Below are 24,389 nucleotides of genomic sequence, written 5' to 3' on the forward strand. Positions count from 1 at the left end.
GGTGTGGCCTTGTTGGAGGAAATGTGTCACTGTGAGGTTGGTCTTTAGGACTCTCCTGCTAGCTGCCTGGAAGACAGTTTCTCCTGGTTGCCTTCAGAACAAGATGTAGAACTCTCAGCTCCTCCAGCACCAGGCCTGCCTGGATGCTGCCATGCTTTCCACCATGACGATGATGGACTGAATCTTAGAATCTATAAGCCAGCCCCAATTAAATGTTGTCCCTTACAAGAGTTGCCTTGGTCATGGTGTCTCTTCACAGCAATGGAAACCTTAAGACAGATGGAGTAGTTGGGTTGACCAACTCAAAGGCCTGGATCTGGGCCTGGGAGTTAGCTGAGTTCTCCTGTGTCGGCAATACCAGGGCAAGCTCTACAGTACTGCTCTGGCTACCTCACCCAATGTAGCATATGGCAAGGGGCAGCTCTCTTGTTCTCAGGCCCATAGGGCCTTTCTCAATAGGGTCAGCTCTACAGTGCTGTCCAGGCAAGGTACAGGGCCCATTCTCCCTAGTGCTGCAGTGAGTGAGGGGTAGGGCCAGCTCTTCTGCTCTTATGACCTCAATGTCAGCTCTCCTGACTGCCATAGAAAGTGATGGGTGAGGGGTGGGAGAGTATCTATGTCTTGCCTAAGCCACCGCACAGCAGATTAGGGGCAGTTCCAGCTCTTCCGACTGTGGTGGCCAAAAAGAGGTGGGAATAACTCAGCACAGTGCTTTAGGTGGCAGTCCAGATCAGGGACAACTGCATGGCCATTGGTAGTAACACAGGCCTGGGAAATCAACACAGATTATAGCTGCCATGTGACCATGGACCCAGACATGGCCCCTGGCAGTACAATGAGCCCAGATATCCCCATGATCTCAGGTGGCAGCTCAGGCCATTCAGATCAGCATGTTCTTCTCTGCAGCATAGCTTTCAGATATGCACATGGTCTCATATGGCAGCCCAGACCATAGTATCTGCTTGGCCTTTGATGGTAACTCAGGCCACAGATATCAACACAGACTGCCCCACCTCCCCGCAGCTTCAGCAGGACCGGGGACCCAGAACCCACTGTGGCCACCTCATATTTTCCGGCTCCTCACCACTGTCTTCAGTTCCATCTTTCTCAACAGTGTACAGCCCTTCCCCTGCCCCAGCTTTGCTTTCTCTCCCATCTCTCCGTCACACACAGCTATCATCGTGGTGCCGTGACAGGTGCTTGGGTGTCCATCTCTCCGTCACACACTCATCGTGGTGCCGTGACAGGTGCTTGGGTGTCCATCTCTCCGTCACACACTCATCGTGGTGCCGTGACAGGTGCTTGGGTGTCCATCTCTCCGTCACACACTCATCGTGGTGCCGTGACAGGTGCTTGGGTGTCCATCTCTCCGTCACACACTCATCGTGGTGCCGTGACAGGTGCTTGGGTGTCCATCTCTCCGTCACACACTCATCGTGGTGCCGTGACAGGTGCTTGGGTGTCTTTCTTCCGGCCACTGAAGGCTGGTCCCCTGAATTCTGCTTTTTATGTCTTTTAAACTTTTTGACTCTTTCTGAGTTTTGCATTATACACCCCAGTCCCACTCATCTCCCTGGTTCCTAATATCTGCCCTCTGCCCTTGTACCCTCCCCTCCAAATAAAACACACACACACACACACACACACACACACACACACACACACACACACACACTAAAGCATAGAAAACATCTCATGGAAGCTGTAGTACATCACAGTGTGCCCCCCCCCCCCTCAACAGTGTCTCTCTCTCTGTCCACGCATTTTCACCTGCAAATGTTCACAATGAGTCACTGGTCTGGTTCGAGGTCTCTGGCTTCTGTGACACCATCAGTACTGGATATTCACTTGGACTCCTCCTGATTATCCTGTTGCTGTCCTGTGTCAGCTTGGATCAGCAGGACTGGCCCTTTCACACGCCCCAGCTAGTCACAGATGATCTAGGTCTGGGTGGTAACTAAGGTGGTCAGTCTGCTGGCTCTCCCTTGTTTGTACCACCAGGGTGATCTCTCCATCACTGCTCTGGCTAGGCCACCCAATGGAGCCATTGGCAGGAGGCAGGGTCATCTCTCCTGTTCTCATTCCCTCAGGTGGCTCATCCACACTCACACCTCCCTGCCTGACTAATCAGCTCTCCTGTGCTCCCTTGTGGAGGTGAGGGGCCCCATCTCCCAAGTGTTGCATCCAGTAAGGGGCTCCGCCAGATCTGTCACTCTCATACTCTCAGGGCTGGCTCACCTGTGACTTCACCATCAGGGCCAGTTCCACTGTGTAGCCCAGATGAGTTACGAGGTCCACTTTCCCAACAGGAAGGGGCAGATTTAGCTCTCATGACCTGGGAGCCACAGGTGGTGAGGGGCAAGTGTGGGCAGGGCATCACCCGACACCCACTCTACCTCATGGTGGACAAGTGGCTGGGCCAGCTTTCCTGTGCTCACACCCACAGGCCTGCTCACCTGTCCCCCTCCACCAGGGCCAGTTCTACTCTGCTGCAAAGACAACGTGCAAGGTCTGCTCTCCTCAACACTGCAGCCACAAAGGAGCAGAGCCAGCTCATACATTCTCATAACCTTTGGGTGAGCAATCCTGACTGACTCAGGGGGCAGGGGTAAGGGGGTGGGGGCATCACCCCAAAAGCTAGGCTACCTCATGTCCAGGCCTGCTCTCCTGTGCTCACAGTCTTGGGATTCACTCACCCAAGACTCCATAGCTCTACTCTGCTGCTCAGATGAGCTGCAGGCCTAATTATACATTTTAAGCCTGTAAAGTTACATCTCTGTACACTATTTTATAGATATTTAATTTTGTCCTAGCTGATTTGAAATCTTTCTTCTGTTACCTATGAAATCCCATATGAATTCAAGACTGCCTTTGGACTCTCAAGTGCTGGGATTTCATTGGTATACCACGATGTCTGGCTCAGACCCTTTTTGTTGTTGTTGGTGGTGGTTTTTTTTTTTTTTTTTTTTTGTTTGTTTGTTTGTTTGTTTGTTTTTTGAGATAGGGCTTCTCGGTGTATCCTTGGCTATCCTGGAACTCAGTCTGTAGACAAGGCTGGTCTTGAACTAGATTTGTCTGCTTCTGCCTCCCAGTGCTGGGATTAAAGGTATGTATCACCGCAACCTGGATTCAGACTCAACTCTTCATTGCTGATTTACTTCTGAAGCAGTAAAAGCAACTCGTCATGGGCTAGAATAGGTTTTCTTTTCACAATAGAAGAATTTCCGTCTTCTAATTTCTCTTACAATTCTTTTCATTTACAATTTAGGTTCAGTTTGTTAAATAGCATGGAGAAGCTGGACCTGGTGGCATAGGTCTGCCATCATTAATGCTCTGGAGGCTCAAGTATGGAGATTTCGTGAGTTCAAGGTCATTTTGGGCAAACTTAGTGAGATTCTATCCCAAAACAGAAAGTAGAGAGAAGGCTTGGGACACATGCTTTTCAGTGTTCGATGGCTTGCCTAGCACACTCATACCCTTTGTTCAGGCCTCAGTCTCAAATGAACCCAAACAGAAACAGACCAGCAACAATAACAAAATCAGAGTGAAGAAATTCTATTGCTGTTAAGATTAGGAATAGCACTGTATTCATAGTTTCATTTGGAATGATGTTTTGCTATGATAATGATTTTCTATTTATGCTAACGACATATCTTTTCAGTAATTCAGGCCTTCCAGTAATGTCTTTGTCAATATATGAAAACGTTTGCTCATTAAATAGTTCATATCTATTGAATGTGGGTTGGAAGTTAAGTGTACCCCATAGACTCATGTGTCTGAACACTTAGTCCTTAGTAGAAGGTGCTGTTTGGGAAGGTTATCAAACCTTTAGGAGGTAGTGCCTTGGTGAAGGAAGTGAGTCACTGCACATGGGCCTTATGGTTTTAAATCTCAGCCCCACATCTGATTTGCTGTCTGTATACTGATTGAATCTGCAGTGTACCAGCTGGTCACCTGCTCAGGCCACTGTGTCTCCCCTGAGGTGATGGAATGTATCCCTTTAAACTGCAAGCCAGAGCAAAACTTCCTCCTTTCCATTGTTTCTTTTCAGGTATTTTGGCCCAGAAATAAGAAAAGTAAGAAACATAGTATCATTGAAAATGATTATGCCTATGTTCCTTATAGATTAATTGTTGTCATTAAATGTATCTTCTTACTGAATTTTTATGCCTAGGTTATTCTTGATCTTAAATCAGATAACTTTATGATCCTTATATTAAGTTCTAAAAATTAAATTGTCTTGCATTTTTCTGTACACATGGTCTGTTTGTTCAGAAATTTTCTCTGTGAATCATCACCTTTCTTCTCTCTCTCTCTCTTCCTTCCTTCCTTCCTCTCTCTCTCTCTTTCTTTTTCTTTCTTTCTTAGATATTTTCTTTATTTACATTTCAAATGTTCTCCCCTTTCCTGGTTTCCCCTCCGAAAACCCCCTATCCCATCTCCCGTTCCCCTGCTCACCAACCCACCACTCCTGCTTCCCTGCCCTGGCATTCCCCTACACCGGAGTATTAAGCCTTCACAGGACCAAGGGTCTCTCCTCCCATTGATGTTCAACAATGTCATCCTCTGCTACATATGCAGCTGGAGCCATTGGTCACTCCAACTCTTTGGTTGGTGCACCCCTGTTTTTCTATAGCTTCTTTTGTGTTAATCCCTACAGCTCTTTCTTGGTTGCCTTGTCTTCCTATTAGAAAGAAACCTCAGTAGAAGGATAAATGCTGAGAATGATAATAGCTATATTGAGGTTTCAAAAGCCCACATCATTCTCTCTCTCTCTCTCTCTCTCTCTCTCTCTCTCTCTCTCTCTCTCTCTCTCTCTCTCTCTCTCTCTCCTACTTGTGGATAAGGATATAAGTTCTCAGCTGCTGCTCCAGTGTGATGTCTGCCTGCCTGCTTGATGCCATGCACTTTACCATGATGGCCAGGGACTTTAACTCTCTGGAACTTTAAGCCCTCATAAACTCTTTCTTCTACAAGTTGCATTGGTTATGGTCTAGAGTAACTAAGACACAGACAGTAACATTTGATACAAATGTGTGATTAATAAAAGCTTGAATCTTATTCAAATTTTAATGCCATGAATATCTAGAGATAATATTTTTTCATTTGAGCTAGTGAACATATGCATTATACAAATAATACTAACTTTCATAGTTTTGCAACTTTATAATACTATATAACGATGTAACACTTTAACTCTGTGAGATTGGTTTGAATTTACAAGTGATAAATGCATTGAATTTTATGTCAAAATTGATGGAAATAAGGAGAGTGCTCTCTGACAATGATAATCTCTTAAATTACAAAACTATAAGAGATAGAGATTATCCTTGAAAATTCATCTTTGTATCTCCACTCTGAATCTTGGCAGATTTGAATTGTGTTGTATGGGGGAGAGTGACAGAGATGGGAATGGGGCTGGGGCTGGGGCTGGGGCTGGAGAAGGGGAAAGGGATAGGGACAGGGATAGAGATGGGGATAGACTGAGGAGAGGATGACAGGAGGAGTGAGGGAGTGAGGGAGAGAGGTTGGAAGAGAGGTTGGGAGAGAGAGAGAGAGAGAGAGAGAGAGAGAGAGAGAGAGAGAGAGAGAGAGAGAGACTGGGACATAGAAACAAAGCCCCAATGAAGGGCAAAGGCAGGTTTTGAACCTGATCATACTATTCAGGTATGTGCAGGAAGGAAGGTAAGCTATGCTGCTCTAACCAATAGGAAACTTCGGTTTTCAACAGAACAAAAGGCTGGGTGTTTCTCATGCAGCATAAGTGATGGGATTAGCTATCTTTGAGAGCTGGACTCTTCCATGTGGGAGCTCATAATTCCAGGCTCTTTCCACCTTCTATCAACCCAGTATCAGCAATTGCTTTACTCACCATGGTAGAAGACAAAAACGAAGATATGCAACATTAACTTTTAAAGTCTAAAACAGGAGCAGAAATGTCTCAAAGCTGAGCCTTGTGTCAAGATGCTGGGGAATTTGATGCTGTCCCTGCCCAGATGAGAGAAGAGCCAGGTGCATTGGTGGCAGCCGGAAGTCACCATGGTGTGCTGTCTAGCCCCAGTTCTGACACTGACTTTCAACAGGCCCCCTTGCCTCCGTTTTTAACGAATGAATATGACAGTATTTGTTTACTCAATGGATGCCTATTGTCTGGGCCAAATACTGTATGACCATAGAAATAAAATGGTAAATTTGAGGAAAACTCTATCTTTAGATATTTGCTGTAGTCTCAGGCTCCTGGTAAGGATAATGTGTACTTTATCATACACGGTCTTAATTTAATGAACCTTAGTGACAGATTTCAGCTCTAAAATTCCAAGTTTCTATCTTAAAATACTACAGTCACATTTTAGGTTCTCAAGTATTTGCTTAATGTGTCTTCTCTGGGGAACGGGCTTCTCATGAGAGCCTAAATTCTCTAGATTGAAGTTAAAGGTCAGAAGCAGAGAGACAAATGTTATCATTTCCATATCACTGTGTGTGTGTGTGTGTGTGTGTGTGTGTGTGCATGTCTATACATGTGAGTACTGTGTGCATGTGATATATGTGTAAATAAAGAAGTTACTGAACAAGTCTCAGCTATTTTGAATTTAATATGGAGAAATCTTCATAAAAGATGATAGCAAGCAAATATGATTGAAAAATTTTGGAACAGACTTCTTTGCCACACTGTGGACATTCCAGATACTCTTCTATTCTCATGAATAAACCAAATTACGAAACTTAGAACATTTTCAAAAATTGGCTTTACAGTTAGCTACCTTTCCCCTAGAGGAATATTTATTGGCATGAAGTAGGAATATGAATTACAGTAATAACAACACAACTGGTTGCCAAGTTATTTATTTAATCTCTTAGATCTCGGAGTTGGTGCCAAGTTTTAATTTTCTCCTTGTCTCCAGCTGAAATAGCTAATGATTAAAAATTTTTATAAGATTTTTATGCATTGTCTTTAAGCATAATGTAACAGTTGAAAAATTGAGTAAAATATGCAAAGAATTCCATTCACTTCCTGTGGATGTGATTGCGGGATTTCCTTTTTGTTTCAATATCAAGTGTCAAATTCTTAAACCAAAGTCAAAGTCTGATGAAACGGAAGTTAAGTATTTCTCTGTTGTCAATAGACTCATGAATAAGAATTCTGAAGAGTTACATATCTCATCCTGTTCTTATTCTTCACCTAAGAGGCATTTTCACAATGTAACAGGCTTTGATCAACTTACCACTTGCTTGTACTTCCTTATTGTGCACATAAGTTGTGTGCGTGTGTGCACATGTTTGTGCACACATAAGCAAAGGACAGAGGAGGACATTGATGCCTTCCTTTCTTGGTTTTTGTCTCATTCCCCTGTGACAGGTTCCCTCATTCAACCAAAACCTCACTGTTTCCACTAGGCTGGGCTGGCCTGCAAGTTCTTAGGAGCTGTTTCCTGCCCCACCCAGGTCGCAGTGCTGGAGTTACAGGCACTTGTAGCCACGTCTTTTAAAAGGGGCTTGGGATTTGAACTTAGGCCTACTTGCAGATCAAGAGCCCTAACCCAACAAGACATCTAAACCCTTGCCTGTACTTTGAGTTTACTTAATATTGACATGCTTATTTTCCTTTCTCAAAAGCAAAACAGGTGGAGGGAGAGAAGAATAAATGTTGGTCAGGTGGTACCAAGTTAGAGCTACACAAGAGGAGACACAGGGCTCTGTTGTGCAGTTCAGTGACTATAAATAGTGACAATGTATATATACTTCAAAGAGCTATAGTAAGAAGGTTTAAATTTTTTTCACAAAGAAATGCTAAATGTTTGAGATTGAGTTATTTACCTGATTTGAATATTATACAAGATATATATGTATTTAAACATCCCATAATATTCCACAAAGGGTACAATTTTTATGAGAAAAATCAGTTAAACGGGGTCAGAGACTATGATCAAATGTGTCAGAACCTCTGGATTTCCTACTTGGCATACAGATATGGCTTATTTCAGAAAGCTGGCAATGGTCAGAGAAGCTTTCTGTGGCCCTCTGTATTTGCTACCTGCATTGTGTCTTGCATGGTCCAGTCTACTCCAAAATCCATTATCTACAGCCACACTTTTCTTTGTGAGGACCACACTAAAATTTTAGCTTCCAAAATACACAAACATGGATTCTTCCTATTCAGTTTCCTGTAGCAACAAAATGCCCGAGCTTGAGACATTTGCAGAATTTTGTTTCTTATAGTCCCATAAGCCAGCATATCTAAGACAAGGCACTGGAGACTGTGTTATGTGGTAAGAGCTTGGTCTCTGCTTCCAATACACACGGGACCCTGCCTCCTCTGTCCATGGCAGAAGGCAGAGAAGAATTTTGTAAAAACATATAGAATATCAATAAGTGACATAAATATTACTTATTTACATACAGTACCCATCACCTCTACAGAGCCCTTGATGGCATTTGTAAGGGTTTTGCCCCATGACTTAATTCTTTTTTTTTTCCATTTTTTATTAGGTATTTAGCTCATTTACATTTCCAATGCTATACCAAAAGTCCCCCATATCCACCCACCCCCACTCCCCTGCCCACCCACTCCCCCTTTTTGGCCCTGGTGTTCCCCTGTACTGGGGCATATAAAGTTTGCAAGTCCAATGGGCCTCTCTTTCCAGTGATGGCCGACTAGGCCATCTTTTGATATATATGCAGCTAGAGTCAAGAGCTCCGGGGTACTGGTTAGTTCATAATGTTGTTTCACCTGTAGGGTTGCAGATCCCTTTAGCTCCTTGGCTACTTTCTCTAGCTCCTCCATTGGGAGCCCTATGATCCATCCATTAGCTGACTGTGAGCATCCACTTCTGTGTTTGCTAGGCCCCGGCATAGTCTCACAAGAGACAGCTACATCTGGGTCCTTTCAATAAAATCTTGCTAGTGTATGCAATGGTGTCAGCGTTTGGATGCTGATTATGGGGTGGATCCCTGGATATGGCAGTCTCTACATGGTCCATCCTTTCATCTCAGCTCCAAACTTTGTCTCTGTAACTCCTTCCATGGGTGTTTTGTTCCCAAATCTAAGGAGGGGCATAGTGTCCACACTTCAGTCTATGTCCCACTCCTTCATTCTATCATATAGCACATTAAATAGGGTCAATGACATTCGGAAATTTGAAAAGCATCATACTACCTTCAAACACGGCCCCATCATTAACCCCAAGGTAGTCCAGCCTTTCAAGGCTGGTTTCTGTCTTTGGTCAGGTTTTCAGTAATCGTTCCCTGGTCCACACAGCCCACGGTTTTTCTCACAGGAAACTTTGAGCTCGCCAGAGTCCCTGTACCATACTTTCCCTGTATCAAGGAGCCTGGTCTATTTTACCCTTTGACCTTTTTCTGCTGCAGCTGCCTGCTGAGGTGGTCTCGGGCTACCATGGGTGGTGGGGGTTGTCAGGTAAGGGGCGGGATGCTACTGCTTCTTGGGCCTCAGATTATATTTTTCTGCCCCTATAGAGCCTTGTCACCCTAACTATACTTCTCTGCCACTCAACTCATCTTCACTTTCTTGCTTAGTGGTGACTGCTGAAGACAGAAAGATGGACTGTGAAGGAAAGAAGGGAAAAGCATCAAAGGACCCAGAACCAGGCTTCCTGCTGCTCTTTTAAAACTCTTGAGTTTTCTCTAAAACAAAACATTACTTATTTGTTTAATGTGCATGTTAGTGCCTGTATATAGGTATGCCTGTGTACCATTCTTGAGCCTGATGCCCATAGAGGCCAGAAGAGGGCATCAGATCCTCTAGGAGTGGAGTTAGAATTATGAGCTGCCATATGGGTGCTGGGAGTTAACCCGAGTCCTCTGGAAGAGCAGCTAGTGTTCTTTACCTCTGTGGCATCTCTCCAGCCCCTGTGTGAGATGTATTGACTCCATTATCATGCTTGTGGCATTATGTAGTCTGAGAGAACTATATTTCATCAGTTTGTGTGCCTAAAGGATAGTTGCCTTGTTTACCAATGCCACTGTATGTTGACTTCAGTATGGTACCACAGATAAGTTATCTACTACTACTACTGCTACTACTGCTGCTGCTGCTGCTACCACCACCACCACCACCACCACCACCACCACCATCACCACCACTACTACTACTGTTGACACAAGATTGTACCATGTTTCCCAGCTTAGCTTTGAACTTGGAATCCTTCTGCTCTAGCTTCCTGAGGCTAGGATTACAGGTATGCACAGAAGATGAAATTCCAAATGTAATTAATTAGTAAGTATTTTCTGATAATATGTGAAGGGAGAAAAAGAAAGGACACTTGAACTGTTAAGACAAAATGCAAATCACTTAAAAGCAATATTAAATCTTGGTTTAACATAATATGTGTGAGAAGAAAAGCATTTACCTTCTGCTGTGGAAAGGTGGACTCTGTCATGGCGACTTCAAAGCTGTGCGCTCCCGTGTCCTGCGTTTTCTCCCATAGGGCTTTGAGGAACTGCACAGACCCACTCTGAATGGACAGGGGCTCAGGAAACAGGCTCTGAATGGGCATATGGATGGAGATACCGCATTACCTCTCGGCCCAGTGATACAATCTAATGAATCCCAAGATACTACATGGGCCTGCTTTGAACATTCACATGATGTAACTTCAAGTGATACAACAGAAATCTATACTAAAGAACAAATATATGATTAGCTCACACTTCTGAGTTTCTAAGAGAAATTTTAAAGTAATAAAAGTTTATATTCTTGCCTATATAAACATACAGTCTTTTTTAAAAAATATTTTTTATTAGGCATTTTCTTCATTTACATTTCCAATGCTATCCCAAAAGTCCCCCATACCCTCCCCCCCACTCCCCTACTCACCCTCTCCCACTTTTTGGCCCTGGCGTTCCCATGTACTGGGGCATATAAAGTTCCCAATAACATTACTTAGTTGGAAAGGGGTAAATATAGATATTCATATTTACTTTTTCAAGGATCTGAGAATGAAGGCATACAATGAAGATCAGGGTTCAAAAGATTCTATTTATATACAGAGTGAATTATGAAAAATAGAGCTCAAACAAAGAGTTTATTCTCTAGTTATGTAATGTGAACATTCTGAGTGAGTATGAGACAGCATTCTTCATCCTAAAATGTGAAATGTGTGACTATTCTTACAGCTTTAACTTCTTTTCATTGTCAGTGAGAGATTACATTTAGATAGAATTCATCACAGCCAATGAGAGCCAGCTTTTTAATGGGCATGCTAAGCTTGCTTACATATTTACTAATCTGTGATGTGACTGGTAACTCCTGATATGTTAGAATGTCCCATGTACAGATATGAGAAGCCAAATCAATTTAAAAGAAGAATTTTCTAAAAACATATAGAATATCAATGAGTGACATAAATATCATTTATTTACATACAATATCATACATGCTATTCTTTATTATGAAGTAAGATATAATAGTGAGATTGGCTTATAAATCATTTTTTCATGACAATGACTGAGGCTTTCTAGACAGTCTGTATGCACAGGCTTCTACTTAGTGAGTGCAAAATACTAATTATTTTTCTAGGAAAATCTTATGATTGTCATAAAATGAGTGAGTGGCCACTTGTGCTAATTGGGAAAAGTAGAGAATCATGAACCTCAAGTTAGTGACTGACAGATTTTAAAAGTTCATGAGACAGTGACAGTTGTCGTTAAATTTGTGCACATACTCTTGAATTTTCTAATTATTATCAGAGTCATTCAGTACATGACACTTTGTTTCAAGAAGAGCAGGAGTTGATTTAATGAATCATTAATCCAAAAAGGAACAGTTCTCTGAGTCTGTGAAGTCCATGTGGGAAGCTGACGTGGCAGTGAGTGTTGGCCAAGCACACAAGGCCAGTGATAGGTTTGTAATTATCAAATAAGTGAAAGTTTGTTATGGCTTTGTTCCCAAGCCAGGATGTATCCAGACTGCATAATATCATAGATGTGGACAAAGAGGGACAAAGCATTACAGTAAGATAAACTAAAAGAAAACTTTACAAAGAGACACTTCCTGGTGATTTTCATTAAAAAGGAGGGAAAAGAATCACACAGATTGAAAGAGTGAAAAAAACAAAACAAAACAAAACAAAACAAAACAAAACAAAACAAAACAAAAAAAACCAAAACGTTTTCTTGGTGTGCTTTCAGAAAGTCAAGAACAAAGCCAAAGATGGAGTCAAATAAAAAAAATCTCTTGAAAAGAATGAGTGGAAAATGATTATTATTATTCTAAGGAAAAAAGAATGTTATTTTTATGTTTATATGCAATTTGGCTCACACCAAAGTCTGAGCTGTTCCTTGCAAGATGTTATTAAGTGTTCTTAAGAAAGCATACTGCTGTAAAAATCGGCAGATTCTACAGCCTTTCTTAATTACTGTAGTTATATTTTATGATTATGAAGCAGTCAGCACTACATTTCATTGTTTCCCCCAATAAGCCCAACTTCATAAAAAAATAGAGTACTCAGCTGTTGACTTTAAAATTCTATTTAATTGGGATTTTTCTTTGCTTAGATATTTTGTTTGAAAATTTCATGTAAGCATATGAAGTGTTCTGATCAAGTACACTCTCCCTCCCCCCTCTGTGCTTCCTCTTTCATTCTCCCACTGCGATTCCTTCCCAGTTTCATGTGTTCTTCCTTCACTTTTCAAGCCTAGTGACTCTGCTACGTGCTACCAGTATATACACAGGTATTTCACTATCTTTTAGAGCAGGGGTAGCTTCTCAGGAGCTGCATCCTAGAGAAGCCAACTGACCCTCTTGAGTCATTCATCAGTTTCCAGCAGCTTTTCAGTTAGGGTTGGGGCTTCATGACCGTCTCCATCCTCTGTTCTCTGATTTTGTCTTGGTATTCTACCCTCCCTTCCATGATGATTCTTGTCTTGGGAGGGAGTATGATATAAATGTTGCATTTAGGGCTGAGCATCCCAGGCTTCTATGCTTTATGTGTTGATCAATTATGGATCTCTGTGTTGTTAGTTGCCATGTACTGAAGAAAGAAACTTCTTTGGTAAGGGTTGGCAGATACTATTCTATTGGTACAACAATAAATCATTGAGAGTTAGTTTAATGCTATGTCCATTTAGCAGAAAAATAGTACTGTGGTCTAGCTATCCGTAGGTTCTTGGCTCTGTTAAAGATGCAGGCATGAACTCCATCTTGTGAAATATTCCTTAAATCTAATCAAAAAATGTTTGGATACTTCTATATGTGTGCCACTATTACATCAGTGTGCATCTTTCCAGGCCAGTAACTGAAGCTTGCAGAAATTACAGCTGTATAAAGTGGATAATTGCATTTCCCTGGTAGCATGTATACTGTCTTTCAGTACTATAAAAACTAATCAGTAGGGATGAAGCTTCCAACCTGGTATCAGCTTGATTCCTTTATATTCTTTGATTCAAGTATATGGTGTCTTCAGCAACAGAGCCTAGCAATAGAGCTCTAGAGGGTAAACATAAGCAATGACGATAGCCCATAGTGTTTAGAGGTCTTTGAGAACTCACTGGTCAACAGTTTGAAAAGAGGAAACCTTTATTGGGCACTGGGTTCTTTGTTCGATAGCCTATGATGTCTACTAAAGGCACTGTCTACCCGTAATTTTAAGTATTTTATTAAATTAAAAATGTTATGTTATTATGTGTATATGTGTGTTTATGGGCATGTGCATGCTATGCTATACAGGTGTGCATGTCAGAGACTAGTTGCAGGAGTTGGTCTTCTCCTTCCATGCAGATCCAATGAATTAAACTCAGGTCACCAGAGCCATCCCACTGTCCCTGGTGACTTTTGTAGGTGCTATTACAGAGATTATTTTATTAACCAAAGCAATTTTATGATCCTATTACTTGGCCTATTTTTCAAGCCTATTACAACACTCACACCCTGCATTTTCCACTTCTGCCCACCCTTCTCTTACCTACAAATATTTCCCAGTTTGTTTTCAAAACACAGGCAACAGCAAAAAGATTACTGTATTGGAGATCTGATAATATGAGTTCTGCCCTACAGTTTCCTTAGTCAATGAAAATGGAGTTTAAGATCTCTTCTAATATTGACATTTTATAATCTATATTTGTATTTTAAGTGCAAATTTAATGCTTTTAATAAGTATTTTTAAATAAAAATCTCTTTTCATGTTGACAGTTTGCCATAAAATTCCCCATCATTAAGTTGAAAGTTTTCCTTTGTGTGGTTTTTTTCATGTACATATATTCACTAGACAAAAGTGGATTTCAGACTTTTAGCAATGTCAAAAATGATATGTTCACACTGAAGTTAATTGAATTTTAGAATAAGATAGATAAAGGCAAACTCTACAGATGGTAGGTATCCTCCCACATAAGCTGCCTTTACTAATGTTTAACACAAAGTAGTTTCTCTTTTCTTTCCTTGTTTCTTTCTTTTTTGTTTTGCTTTTTTACTTCAGTGCTGGGAATTGAACCTAGCACTCCCAAGATGCAGGTAAATGCTTTACTGTGGTGCTCAACCCTTCTCCCTCGCCCATAATACCACTTTTGGCTAAAGGATTAGTAATTCAACAAAAGTGATCATAACCTCACACCATAGCCACTCATCCAGGAGCCCGATGAGCATGAATTATACACACCTGTTGGGAGAGAAACATGACCTGGATCCACGGCTGGGGTGCTTGGCTGACAAGGATGAAGCTGGACTTGCTGTATAGGCAGTAATGGCCCTTTAAAGAACAGGTAAAGAACAGCTTTGCCACGCAACTTCTCATAGTATCTAGAAACAACACAGCGTTGAACGTGAGTTCTACTTCATGATCCAACACACAAGATAATGGTTATGCAAAACACATATCAGTTCCTTTAGGACCCATTTTTGATTTTCTCAAGAAATGAGCTAATGACTCCAAACAACTCTGTATTTGGGAGTGGATGCATTTCATGGAAGGTATGTATTTTAAAGATATGTAAATGTAAATATGTTTAAATGACTATTGTTTAGACAGGTTTTATTATTTCAACTTTTATCTTGTCTTAAGTAACATGCAGTGATGAAAAGATCAAGCAACTCCTAGAGAAACAAGACACCCAGTTGATACACAGGTCTTGTAAATAAACATGGATTAGATTTACCGTACTCTCATGGGGACTCTGTTTTATACCGGAACCAGAGGGTCTCAGATCACTTAAGATGATCGAAGCTCTAGAAGAGGAGCGCCTTACCCAGGAGCACCTTACCCAGGAGCATGCGCACTGGCTGCAAAAACAAGTCTGCTCTGGGCTCTTTCTGTTAATACTCCAGCAACTCGGTCTACTTCATTAGTCTCAGTTTTTCAGAGCCTATCAAGATTGGAAGTTTTTTCTATATTATTAAATTTTAGTTGTTGCTTTTTTCCTTTGTAATTTATCCCTGATGCATTATGGAATATTAAATAGTGGGCATGGAATAATTGAATGAAATGAAATGAAATGAAATGAAATGAATGAATGAATGAATGATTAATTAATATTGGACTCTAGGCTGAGAGTAGCTTAGAGGCCATGATGCTGTTATTAAGAAGCTTATATTCAAATGAGAGATACATTTGTAAACAATGGTCACAACTTGTTTTAAGTTCTTGAAAAAGTAGAATAGAGCTATGGTTGTTGAGAAAAATGAGTAAGGCATCCCAACTAGACCAAGGAAGGAGGGAAGTGCAAACCTCATAGAGCTTACTACAGCTTGCACCACAACTGGAAGACAAGGAGGGGATGGCATACTTGGGATATTGGGTACCATTCTCGTCCTAATGGAAGAAACCTGTGCACTGGCATGGAATACCTCTGCTCATGGAGAATAGCCTTCCACAGCACAGGGAGTCTACGCTGAGAGGGAGCTACAGTCCATACTGTGAGGGAGCTACAATTGTGCTATTGTTGCATGTGAGTGTTTATTGGTAATAAAAAAAGAAAGAAAATAAAATTGCTAACATTTTGAAGATTTGAATAAAAAAGCATGTTCTGATAGCTTGCCAGCTCTACCATTGTATGTTAATTTTACTGCCACAGAATGGGAACAGGTCTCCTCTCAGAGAAGTGGTTAATGGTACTCAAACCAGTTATGTGGTGTTGGATAACTTTCACCCCAATATTTTAGTATCTCCTTTTGTTATTTGGAGAATAGTAACATTATCTCATAGCATAGGACAAAGCATTTATTAGAGTACCTAGCTAGTAATCCTGCCTTACTTATTCTTTTGTGTCACTGTGGCCATAATGACTTAGAGAACAACATAAAAGAGAAAAGATTTACTTCAGCTTGCAGGCACTCTGTGTTAAAAGAAAGACTTTCAAATTTGTTTCCACTGGTGCCTGCAGTGGGTAAGGCATCTTACCAAGTCCTAAAACTTTCCAGAAGATACGTTTCCAACTGCACAGTTATAATTTGTGTGACTTCTGTTCAGTTGCATTGAGTTATTTACTTATAACCTCTCTGCTTGTGGCTACAGGCTCATTTTCTTTTCTAGACAAATGCATTTGAAAATATCCTCTCACTCCTAATTTTCACTGTAAATTAGCCTAACAGCAACCAGCAATAATCATGCTTCAACCTGAATGCTATATCTTTCCTCTACCCAGTTAGTTAGTCCACTATTTTAGAATTCAGAATTTCTCAAGATTATCAGATTGGTCACACTCCCAATAGAGACTTGCTCTTGTCTGAAGCATCATGAAGACTGGATTTATTGTCCACATTTCTTCTGACAGTCTTCTAAACTTGAACCAGAGTCACCCATTAAATTTTGCCAAAAGCCATTCTAGAACTTATCTAGCCTGTGTCTCCAACATTTTCCAGTTTTCCCCTTCAAACCCATTTCAAAGGTCTATGAACTTTGGGATCAGTTTTCAATATTTGTTACTTCTCTATTGTTGTATTTATGATACTTGACAGAAACAACTTAAGGGGAGAAAGACGTATTTTCACCCTCAGAGTCAGAGGCATCCAGTTCCTCAGAGTGGAGAAAGGGGACTAATGCTGCTCAGTTCACAGAAGAATCACAGGGCTCATTATTGGTGTCATGGCAAGCAGAGAGTGAATACAGGTGTTAGAGGTCTTTATGGGTTAAATTTGATTGTCAACTCAAGGGGATTTGAATCACGATGAAAACAAACCTCTGACATATATATATACAAGGATTATATCTGTCTTATCTGGATTATGATTTTTTAGACGTAGGTGTTTATTTCCCTTACATGTAGGATGGTTCACAAACACAAAACAAGGGCTTCAGTGTTGTTGGGGGGGGGCTCTATCACAGGCCTCTCAGAGTAAGAGGATCTTGGCCTTCTTGTATACTGAATTTCAGACCCAGAGGCTCCGAATTTCTGCATCAGATATCAAGTAGGGATTGGGAGCAAAGCTAGAGCCAAGGCCGTCTAAGTGACAGGCCAAAGTGACATGAAGCCCACTGTGCTCTAACTATGAGTTTCCATCCCAAACCAATGGGAGGTGATTTCACTTGTTAGGGCCAAAGGGACAGTCAGTTCTACTTCTTTCATTCCCCCAGGAAGCCACCTTGGTGACATATTTGATTCTACCCATTATAAGTGGTAAAGGGATTGGCCTGGTCCCAAGCATTCTGGGGAGGTATAAAAGGCTCAGGAAGGTACAGTGTGGATTAGGTCACAAGATGGGGCAGATGATGTCATCAGAAGCATGTGGCTGGTGGGAGCAGTTACTAAACTTCTGGGCAATCTAGTCCATGCTATGCAGGCAGGTAGAGGGATGGGCAGTGCTCGTTGTTTGGCATTGATGATGTCCACAAATTCAGGTTCGAGAGATGCACCACCCACGAGGAAGCCATCCACATCGGGCTGGCTTGCCAGCCCTTTGCAAGTTGCTCCAGTCACAGATTCTCCATAAATGATCCGGGTGCACTGAGCCACCCCATCAGAAACACTGGATTTCAGCCATCCCTGGAGCTTCTCATGTACTTCCGGGGCCTTTTGAAGGGTTGCTGTCTTGCCAGTCCCATTGGCCCATACAGGTTCATAGGCCAGGGCCACCTTGCTCTAGTCCTTCACATTATCTACGATGACATTGGTTTGCTTGAAAGCAACCTTCTTAGTGATGCCAGCTTCCCTTTCTTCTAGCTTCCCCCGCCACTCCTGCCCCCAAGCAGGCGATCACTTCGAGTGTTAGGGAATGGCTCATTTTCTGCCTAATCAATTAGGCAATCGTCCGATTCTTCAAAGACAAGTCTTTCCGAGTACCCCAGCACGACCCAGGTGGCTCCTAAGTCTCATCATGCCAGAGCTGATATCCCTAGTGAAGGCCGCATTGGTCACTTTGTAGCAGTTCTGTGCAGCCACAGCAATTTTGGGATCCAGCTTCTGCCTGGAGAAGTCGATGTAGGCAGTTGGCGGTGCATAAACCACCTCAGTGCCTGCCGGCAAGCTGGCTGCCTTCAGCGTGCAGATGAGTTCTCCCAGGCACTTCTTCCTCCCGTTCGTCTTCCAGTTGCCCCCCCTGAACTTCCTGGAAGGCACCATTGCACTAAGCTCAAGTCTCTGAAGGTCAGAGACTTGACCTGATGCCTGATGCCTATCTGGATTATGTTAACTGAGGAGGGACCTACCCTAAATGTGAACAGCTCCCTTCCATAGGCTGGGTCCTAGACTGAACCAAGAATGAGGAAGTGAGATAAGCACCGACATCCATCTCCCTGCTTCATGATCGTGAATGCAGTGTGACCAGTTGCTTTAAGTTCCTGCTGCACGAGGGACAGACAGTACTGGCAAAGTGTGACCCCAGGTGCATCCCTTCTTCCTTAAGTTGCTTTTGCCAAGTCTTTTGTCACAGCGATGAGAAAAATAGCTAATGATTCTTCCCTCGGCAACTCAGTTCCATCCACAAAGCCCCATCCCCTGAAGGTTCCGAAAGCCTCTGAAACAGTGCTACTGTGCATGAAACCAGCATTCAAAGTACGAGCCTGAACCTGTGGCAGAAAACTCAGCTTCAAACCACAGTGAATCTCATGACAGGGGTATAGCTGGAAAGATTCTCTCCCTTTCTGTAAGCTGTGTCTTAACTCTGTCAATTCTTTTTTCCATATACAGAAGCTTTTTAATTCACACAGTACTATTTTTTTCGGTGGCTGCTATTATTTTCTGGGGTATTTTTAGCTTTTTTTCAGGAAGCTTTTATCTATGCCTATACATCTTTTTAACATTTTTATATCTATGGGTATTTTGCATGCATTTATGTATGTGTGCATGCCCGTGCCTGATGCCTACAGATGTCAAAAAGGATGTCGGGATTCCTTTGGAACTGGAGTTACAAGTGGTTGTGAGCCACTGTATAGGTTGGGAGAATCAAACTTGGGTTCTCTGGAAGGGCAGTCAATGCTCTTAAACTTTAAGCCATGTGTTCAGCACCATGTGTGTATATCTTGAAATGTTTTCCTCCAGAATTACAGTTTCAAGGTTTCACAATAAGGTTTTGGATCTATTTTGTATAATTTTTTCATATGGAAATCCGTCATTTAGTTTCCATCTTACTTTGGATAACACCTTCAAGAAAAGCATTGTCCCTAGCACATGGCATCTACTGCCACTCCTGATGTAGAAGGGTTAACAAGGTCACTCCATAAGTTATTCTAGATCCATGTGGTTGCTGGGAATTGAACTCAGGACCTCTGGAAAAGCAGTTGGGGCTTTTAACCACTGAGTTATCTCTCCATTCCCCTGTAAGTTATTCTATTGTATATATATTGTGTGTGTGTGTGTGTGTGCGCACACAGTCATAGAATTTCTGAACCACATGGTAATTTCATATTGAGGAGGACTCATATATTTGCAAATAATTGTTTCCTTATTCATGTAATGTCCATCTTACCGTGAAGGAGATGTGTTTGAACAGAGGAACCTGCTGTGACTTTCCTGGTTTTCAGATTATACAGATGGAGAACAGTCTTAGGCAAATAGCTCTCAAAGCAGGATCTTTTCTGATGAGGCAATTTAACCACTGATCCTCACAGAAAAGGGTTGTGGCAACATTATCTACATTTCTAGACTGATTTCAGGTACATGGTTAATAACCTCCCTAAACACAATTAATTAAACTGTAAGTATGAAATTTATTTCCAATTGAACTTGTTACTGAATGACTACACTACCCTTGTTTTTCATATCTACTAGAGAAAAGCACACATGCATCTTCCAAGCCTAGTTGCACTTACCACTGTGAAGAACCTGGCATCGTCCTTATCCAATCATGAAACCCTTCAGGGCAGAGCATTTGGAAGAATGCAACATTTCCCCACCATAACCTCCTGATGTTTGCCAAATACAAGTTAGCTCTCCAACCAAAAGGATGCAAGAGAAAAGTCAACATCAAACACAATCAGAGATAAATTTAGGATATTTTCATAGGAGCTCTCAGAGTTTGTAGACATGAAAATATTTCTGGAATTTATATGAACTTTAAATCAAATACATGCCTCCCCCCCATAATGCTAATATAGTTGATTTCTGGCAATGATACAGAGTCATGCTGTGGTTACTCCGAGTCAGTGGGAGGCCATATGTTATAAATAAACATTTGGCTCTACGAAGCATGGATTTATCAAAAGTTGTGCAGAGGCAAATGAGACCAGCAAGCTGGGATCCCTTGCAGGCACTGGCCTTCATTGTGACTCCTGCAGGCACTGAACCACGTGCTATCAATTACTTTACAATTCTGCATACTACATAACAGCAACCAGATTTGAGGAAGAGAACATTTTAGGAAATTTTATGATTAAATTCCACTAAAATGAGCTTATTGACATTTCCCCGCTCTCTGAAGACAAGCATACAATAGTCTGGATAGGACTCATTTGCTTCCCCTGTCTCCAGCTGGACATTCTTAATTAAGACCTCGTATCCCAGTGGCATCTGGGTCACAAAGTGCATATCAAACTCTGAGGCTCTTGTTAGAGCTTGCCCTTTTAGTTCTAATGAGCCTGGCTTTCCTAAGATAGCCACCACTTCTGTGTTGACTGTCTAGGTATGTGGCTGTCAGGAGAAAGTTAGGAGGCATCTTGTTCAAGTCAAAGCTGCTAACTACGGTTCACTGAGTAGAAAGGAACTAACCCTGTGCTGCTAATTCTGGAGACACACTGTGAATTCAGATGCCAGATTTGGAACTGCTGCCTCAAAACAAAAGGTTGTTGAATATGCAGCCCTTAATAACTATCTTGGACCTACTGGCCTTCACTCCTCTCTTTCATTCTCTCTTCTCTTCCTTTACTCCCTCTATATCTATTCTGGGTAACTTCCAAGTGAAGTTAGGTCAGGTGACTGCTAAAGTATTTTGTCATCTTGAAGAATAGAACATTGAAAACTATCTCAGGTGATAGTGTAGGCTATCTCCCAGCCTCCATGCAAGAAACTTCCTATGCTGCATGCCTTAGTTCTATGACTCTGGAGCAGAGGCAGGTGACTCTCTGAGTTCAAAGTCAACCTGTCTACAGATCAAAAGATTTCCCAGCTTTCAGAGGTCACAGCAGCAAAAATACAGCTGGAACCAGACAGATTCCAGTAACCACGGGTCTATGTTGTATGCTTAGAACGGAATGGCAGTGGATGGCCTTGTTGGTCATCAGTGGGAGGAGAGGTCATTGGTCCTGTGAAAGCTTGATGCCAATGCCCCAGTGTAGGGGAATGCCAGGACCAGGAAGTGGGAGTAGGTAGATTGGTGAGCAGAGGGAGGGGGAAGGGGATAGGGAGTTTTCAGAGGGGAAACCAGGAAAGGGGATAACATTTGAAATGTAAATAAAGAAAATATCTAATAATAAAAAGATTGGAATGGCAGTAAAGAAGGGACCAAAACCTCATAGTCTTAATTGCTTTTCTTTTTAAAAATAAATCTTAGTTTAATTAGAATACACAGTCTTAGGTTTCATTATGGAGTTTTCAAATAAAATTTGATTTTGTTGATTCTCTTTCCCTATTATCCCTCCCTGAGTCCCGTGTACCCTTCCACACCCTATAGCTTCCTTTTCCTTACTGTCAGGCTTCACGTGTCCTGGTACCTCCACAGTGGTCTCCTTTCTGGTATCACAGCCTAGACTGCACTGACCTTTACTTTCACACACATGTAAACATGATCTAGGACCCCCATATGAGACAGGATGTGTGATTTTTGACTTTCTGAGCCTGAGTTATCTCTCAATATCATTCTTTCCAATTCCACCCATTTTCCTGCATATTTCATTATTTCATATATTTTTTTAAAGATTTATTATATATGAATGTGAGTACACTGTCTTTTAGACACACCAGAAGAGGGCATCAGACCCATTACAGATGGTTGTGAGCCACCATGTGATTGCTGGGAATTGAACTCAGGACCTCTGGAAGAACTGTCAGTACTCTTAACTGCTGAGCCATCTCTCCAGCCCATGATTTCATTTTTATAACTAAATAATATTCAATTATGTACACAAATATGCCACATTTTCATTACCCATTCATCTACTGATGGATACCTGGACTAGCTCCACTTCCTCTGTGCGTTCCTTGTGAGTAGAGCAGCAATGAATATGGATATGCAGGGATCTCTGGTTTGATATAAAGTCCTTTGAGTAGAAACCCAGGAGTAATAGAGCCGGGTCACCTAGTAGTTCTATTTTAAAGTCAATGTAAACTAATTTTATTTCTGTTTTAAGATTTCACTTGTTTGCTTGAATCACAGCGCCTTTATTATGAGTGAGGTGGTCAAAGATCTTCCTGCAGATCTCACATTGCAAATGCCCATGTTTTTTTTTTTTAAATTAAATTATTTTATTTATTTACATTCCAAATGTTGCCCCTTCCTGGTACCCCCTCCCAGAGTTCTTCATCCCATCCCCCGACTCCTTTGCCTTTCACTCCCCACACTTCACCCCTACAAGCATCCCGTTTCCCTAGGGCATCAAGTCTCTACAGGATTAGGCACATCCTGATATTATACCCCTCTGACTTGATGAGTTCACATTCCCCAATTTAAGTATCATGTAATGTAAATGCAAAGATTAACAGCTGAGACTGGCTGTGGATGTCGAGGGTCTAGGGTGTGCTGCTACCTTCACGATCTCCACTGATGTAAAATCCCTCTGGCTGGAACCTGAGTAGCGGCACAAGTATCCCATTCAGGAGTGGCACAGTTTCTTTTATTTTCTGGCTTTTCTAGTCTATTTGGGGAACAAGGGCTGCTGGGTTTGTTTTGATTTGATGTCCTGTCAGAACTGAAATCAGAGGCCTGGAGAGATGGTTCAGTCGGTTATAAAGGCATGTGTTGCTCATCTTAGAGGGCCCATGTTCAGCTCCCTGTACCAATTGTCTGTAACTTTGGGTCCAGGGCCGTCTGATGCCTCTGGCTTCCACAGACACCTGCACTTTGTACACACACACACACACACACACACACACACACACTGACAATTCAGCCAGCAGTGCCCTCATCCAGTCACCTTACTAATGTTATTATAACAAGCATTTAGAAGCTGCTTTGTTATATGATAGTGACTCACTGGAGCCCACAGTACAAAAGTGTGACATCTCTGCCTTCATTCTATACCTATAATCTTTACTATCTCAATGCTACCATTTTACAGTGTCCTTTTTTCTTTTTTCTAAGGCTCTCTCTCTGTGGAATCCAGACTTGAAGCTTCATTGGATGGTATAGATAACAGGTCAGATTAGTAGACATCTTTACTAGAAGAGACTAACACTGCCCTGTACACCCCAAATACACATAGGGTTTCCCAAACAATGATGAGCCGTCAGAATGGTCACCTTCCAAGCGAGGGTAACTCTGTATGATATCAAGGCTGCATCCTGGAGTGGCAGTGTCATCTGATGGGGACCAGAGTGTTGCTCCCTTTGAGCAATGAAGACTGCTTACAACCACACTGGGAACCAAAAACTCAATCAGACAATGCCAAAGGCTGCTCATTTATGTACCGTCTTAGGCCCCTGTCTTTCTATTTAAAGCTCACACCAGTGTCCTGAATGTGGACTGTGTCACTGGACCCCTTCATCTGTACTTCCCAATGGAGCCACATTGCTCTAATCGTCTTCACTTTCTACCATTACTCCATTCTTTAGTTAGCATATTGGGATGGTGGCTGTGTCTAACCTGTTGGGAGCCTGGGCGTTTGCTATAAACTTCTATAAAAACTGTTCCCCACGATGTCAGTGAGCTGATCTCTGAGACTCAGCTGTGGATTTGTCAGTGTTTGTGGGCAGTCAAATACTGGGATATGCTGTCTCATTGGCATTCTCAAAGGAGTACAGGCACCACGTGAAGAACAACGGGAATGTACGTGTGAGAAAGAACCTCAAATACAAGGAACAGAGACCCAGGAGAAAATCAAAGAGACGGCGAACACTGAAGATTTTTTTGCGAGGAA

At 42.0% G+C, this 24,389-nt stretch overlaps 1 protein-coding gene and 1 pseudogene across 3 annotated transcripts in view; both read right to left on the minus strand.

The window, feature by feature from the left end:
- Veph1 (ventricular zone expressed PH domain-containing 1) overlaps nucleotides 1–24,389 on the minus strand; it is a 243,417-nt gene that overhangs the window by 57,662 nt on the left and 161,366 nt on the right. For all 3 annotated transcript variants that reach the window (NM_145820.3, XM_006502143.4, XM_006502142.4), the window contains 2 exons: nucleotides 14,610–14,749; nucleotides 10,368–10,502 (listed from right to left, as the gene is read on the minus strand). In NM_145820.3, the coding sequence (NP_665819.2) occupies nucleotides 10,368–10,502; nucleotides 14,610–14,749 (275 nt within the window). The remainder of the gene's footprint in view (nucleotides 1–10,367; nucleotides 10,503–14,609; nucleotides 14,750–24,389) is intronic.
- Tpi-rs2 (triosephosphate isomerase related sequence 2) lies at nucleotides 17,179–18,533 on the minus strand (annotated as a pseudogene).

This window comes from Mus musculus, chromosome 3 (genome assembly GCF_000001635.26).
Source record: "Mus musculus strain C57BL/6J chromosome 3, GRCm38.p6 C57BL/6J".
Taxonomy (NCBI): Eukaryota; Metazoa; Chordata; class Mammalia; order Rodentia; family Muridae; genus Mus; species Mus musculus.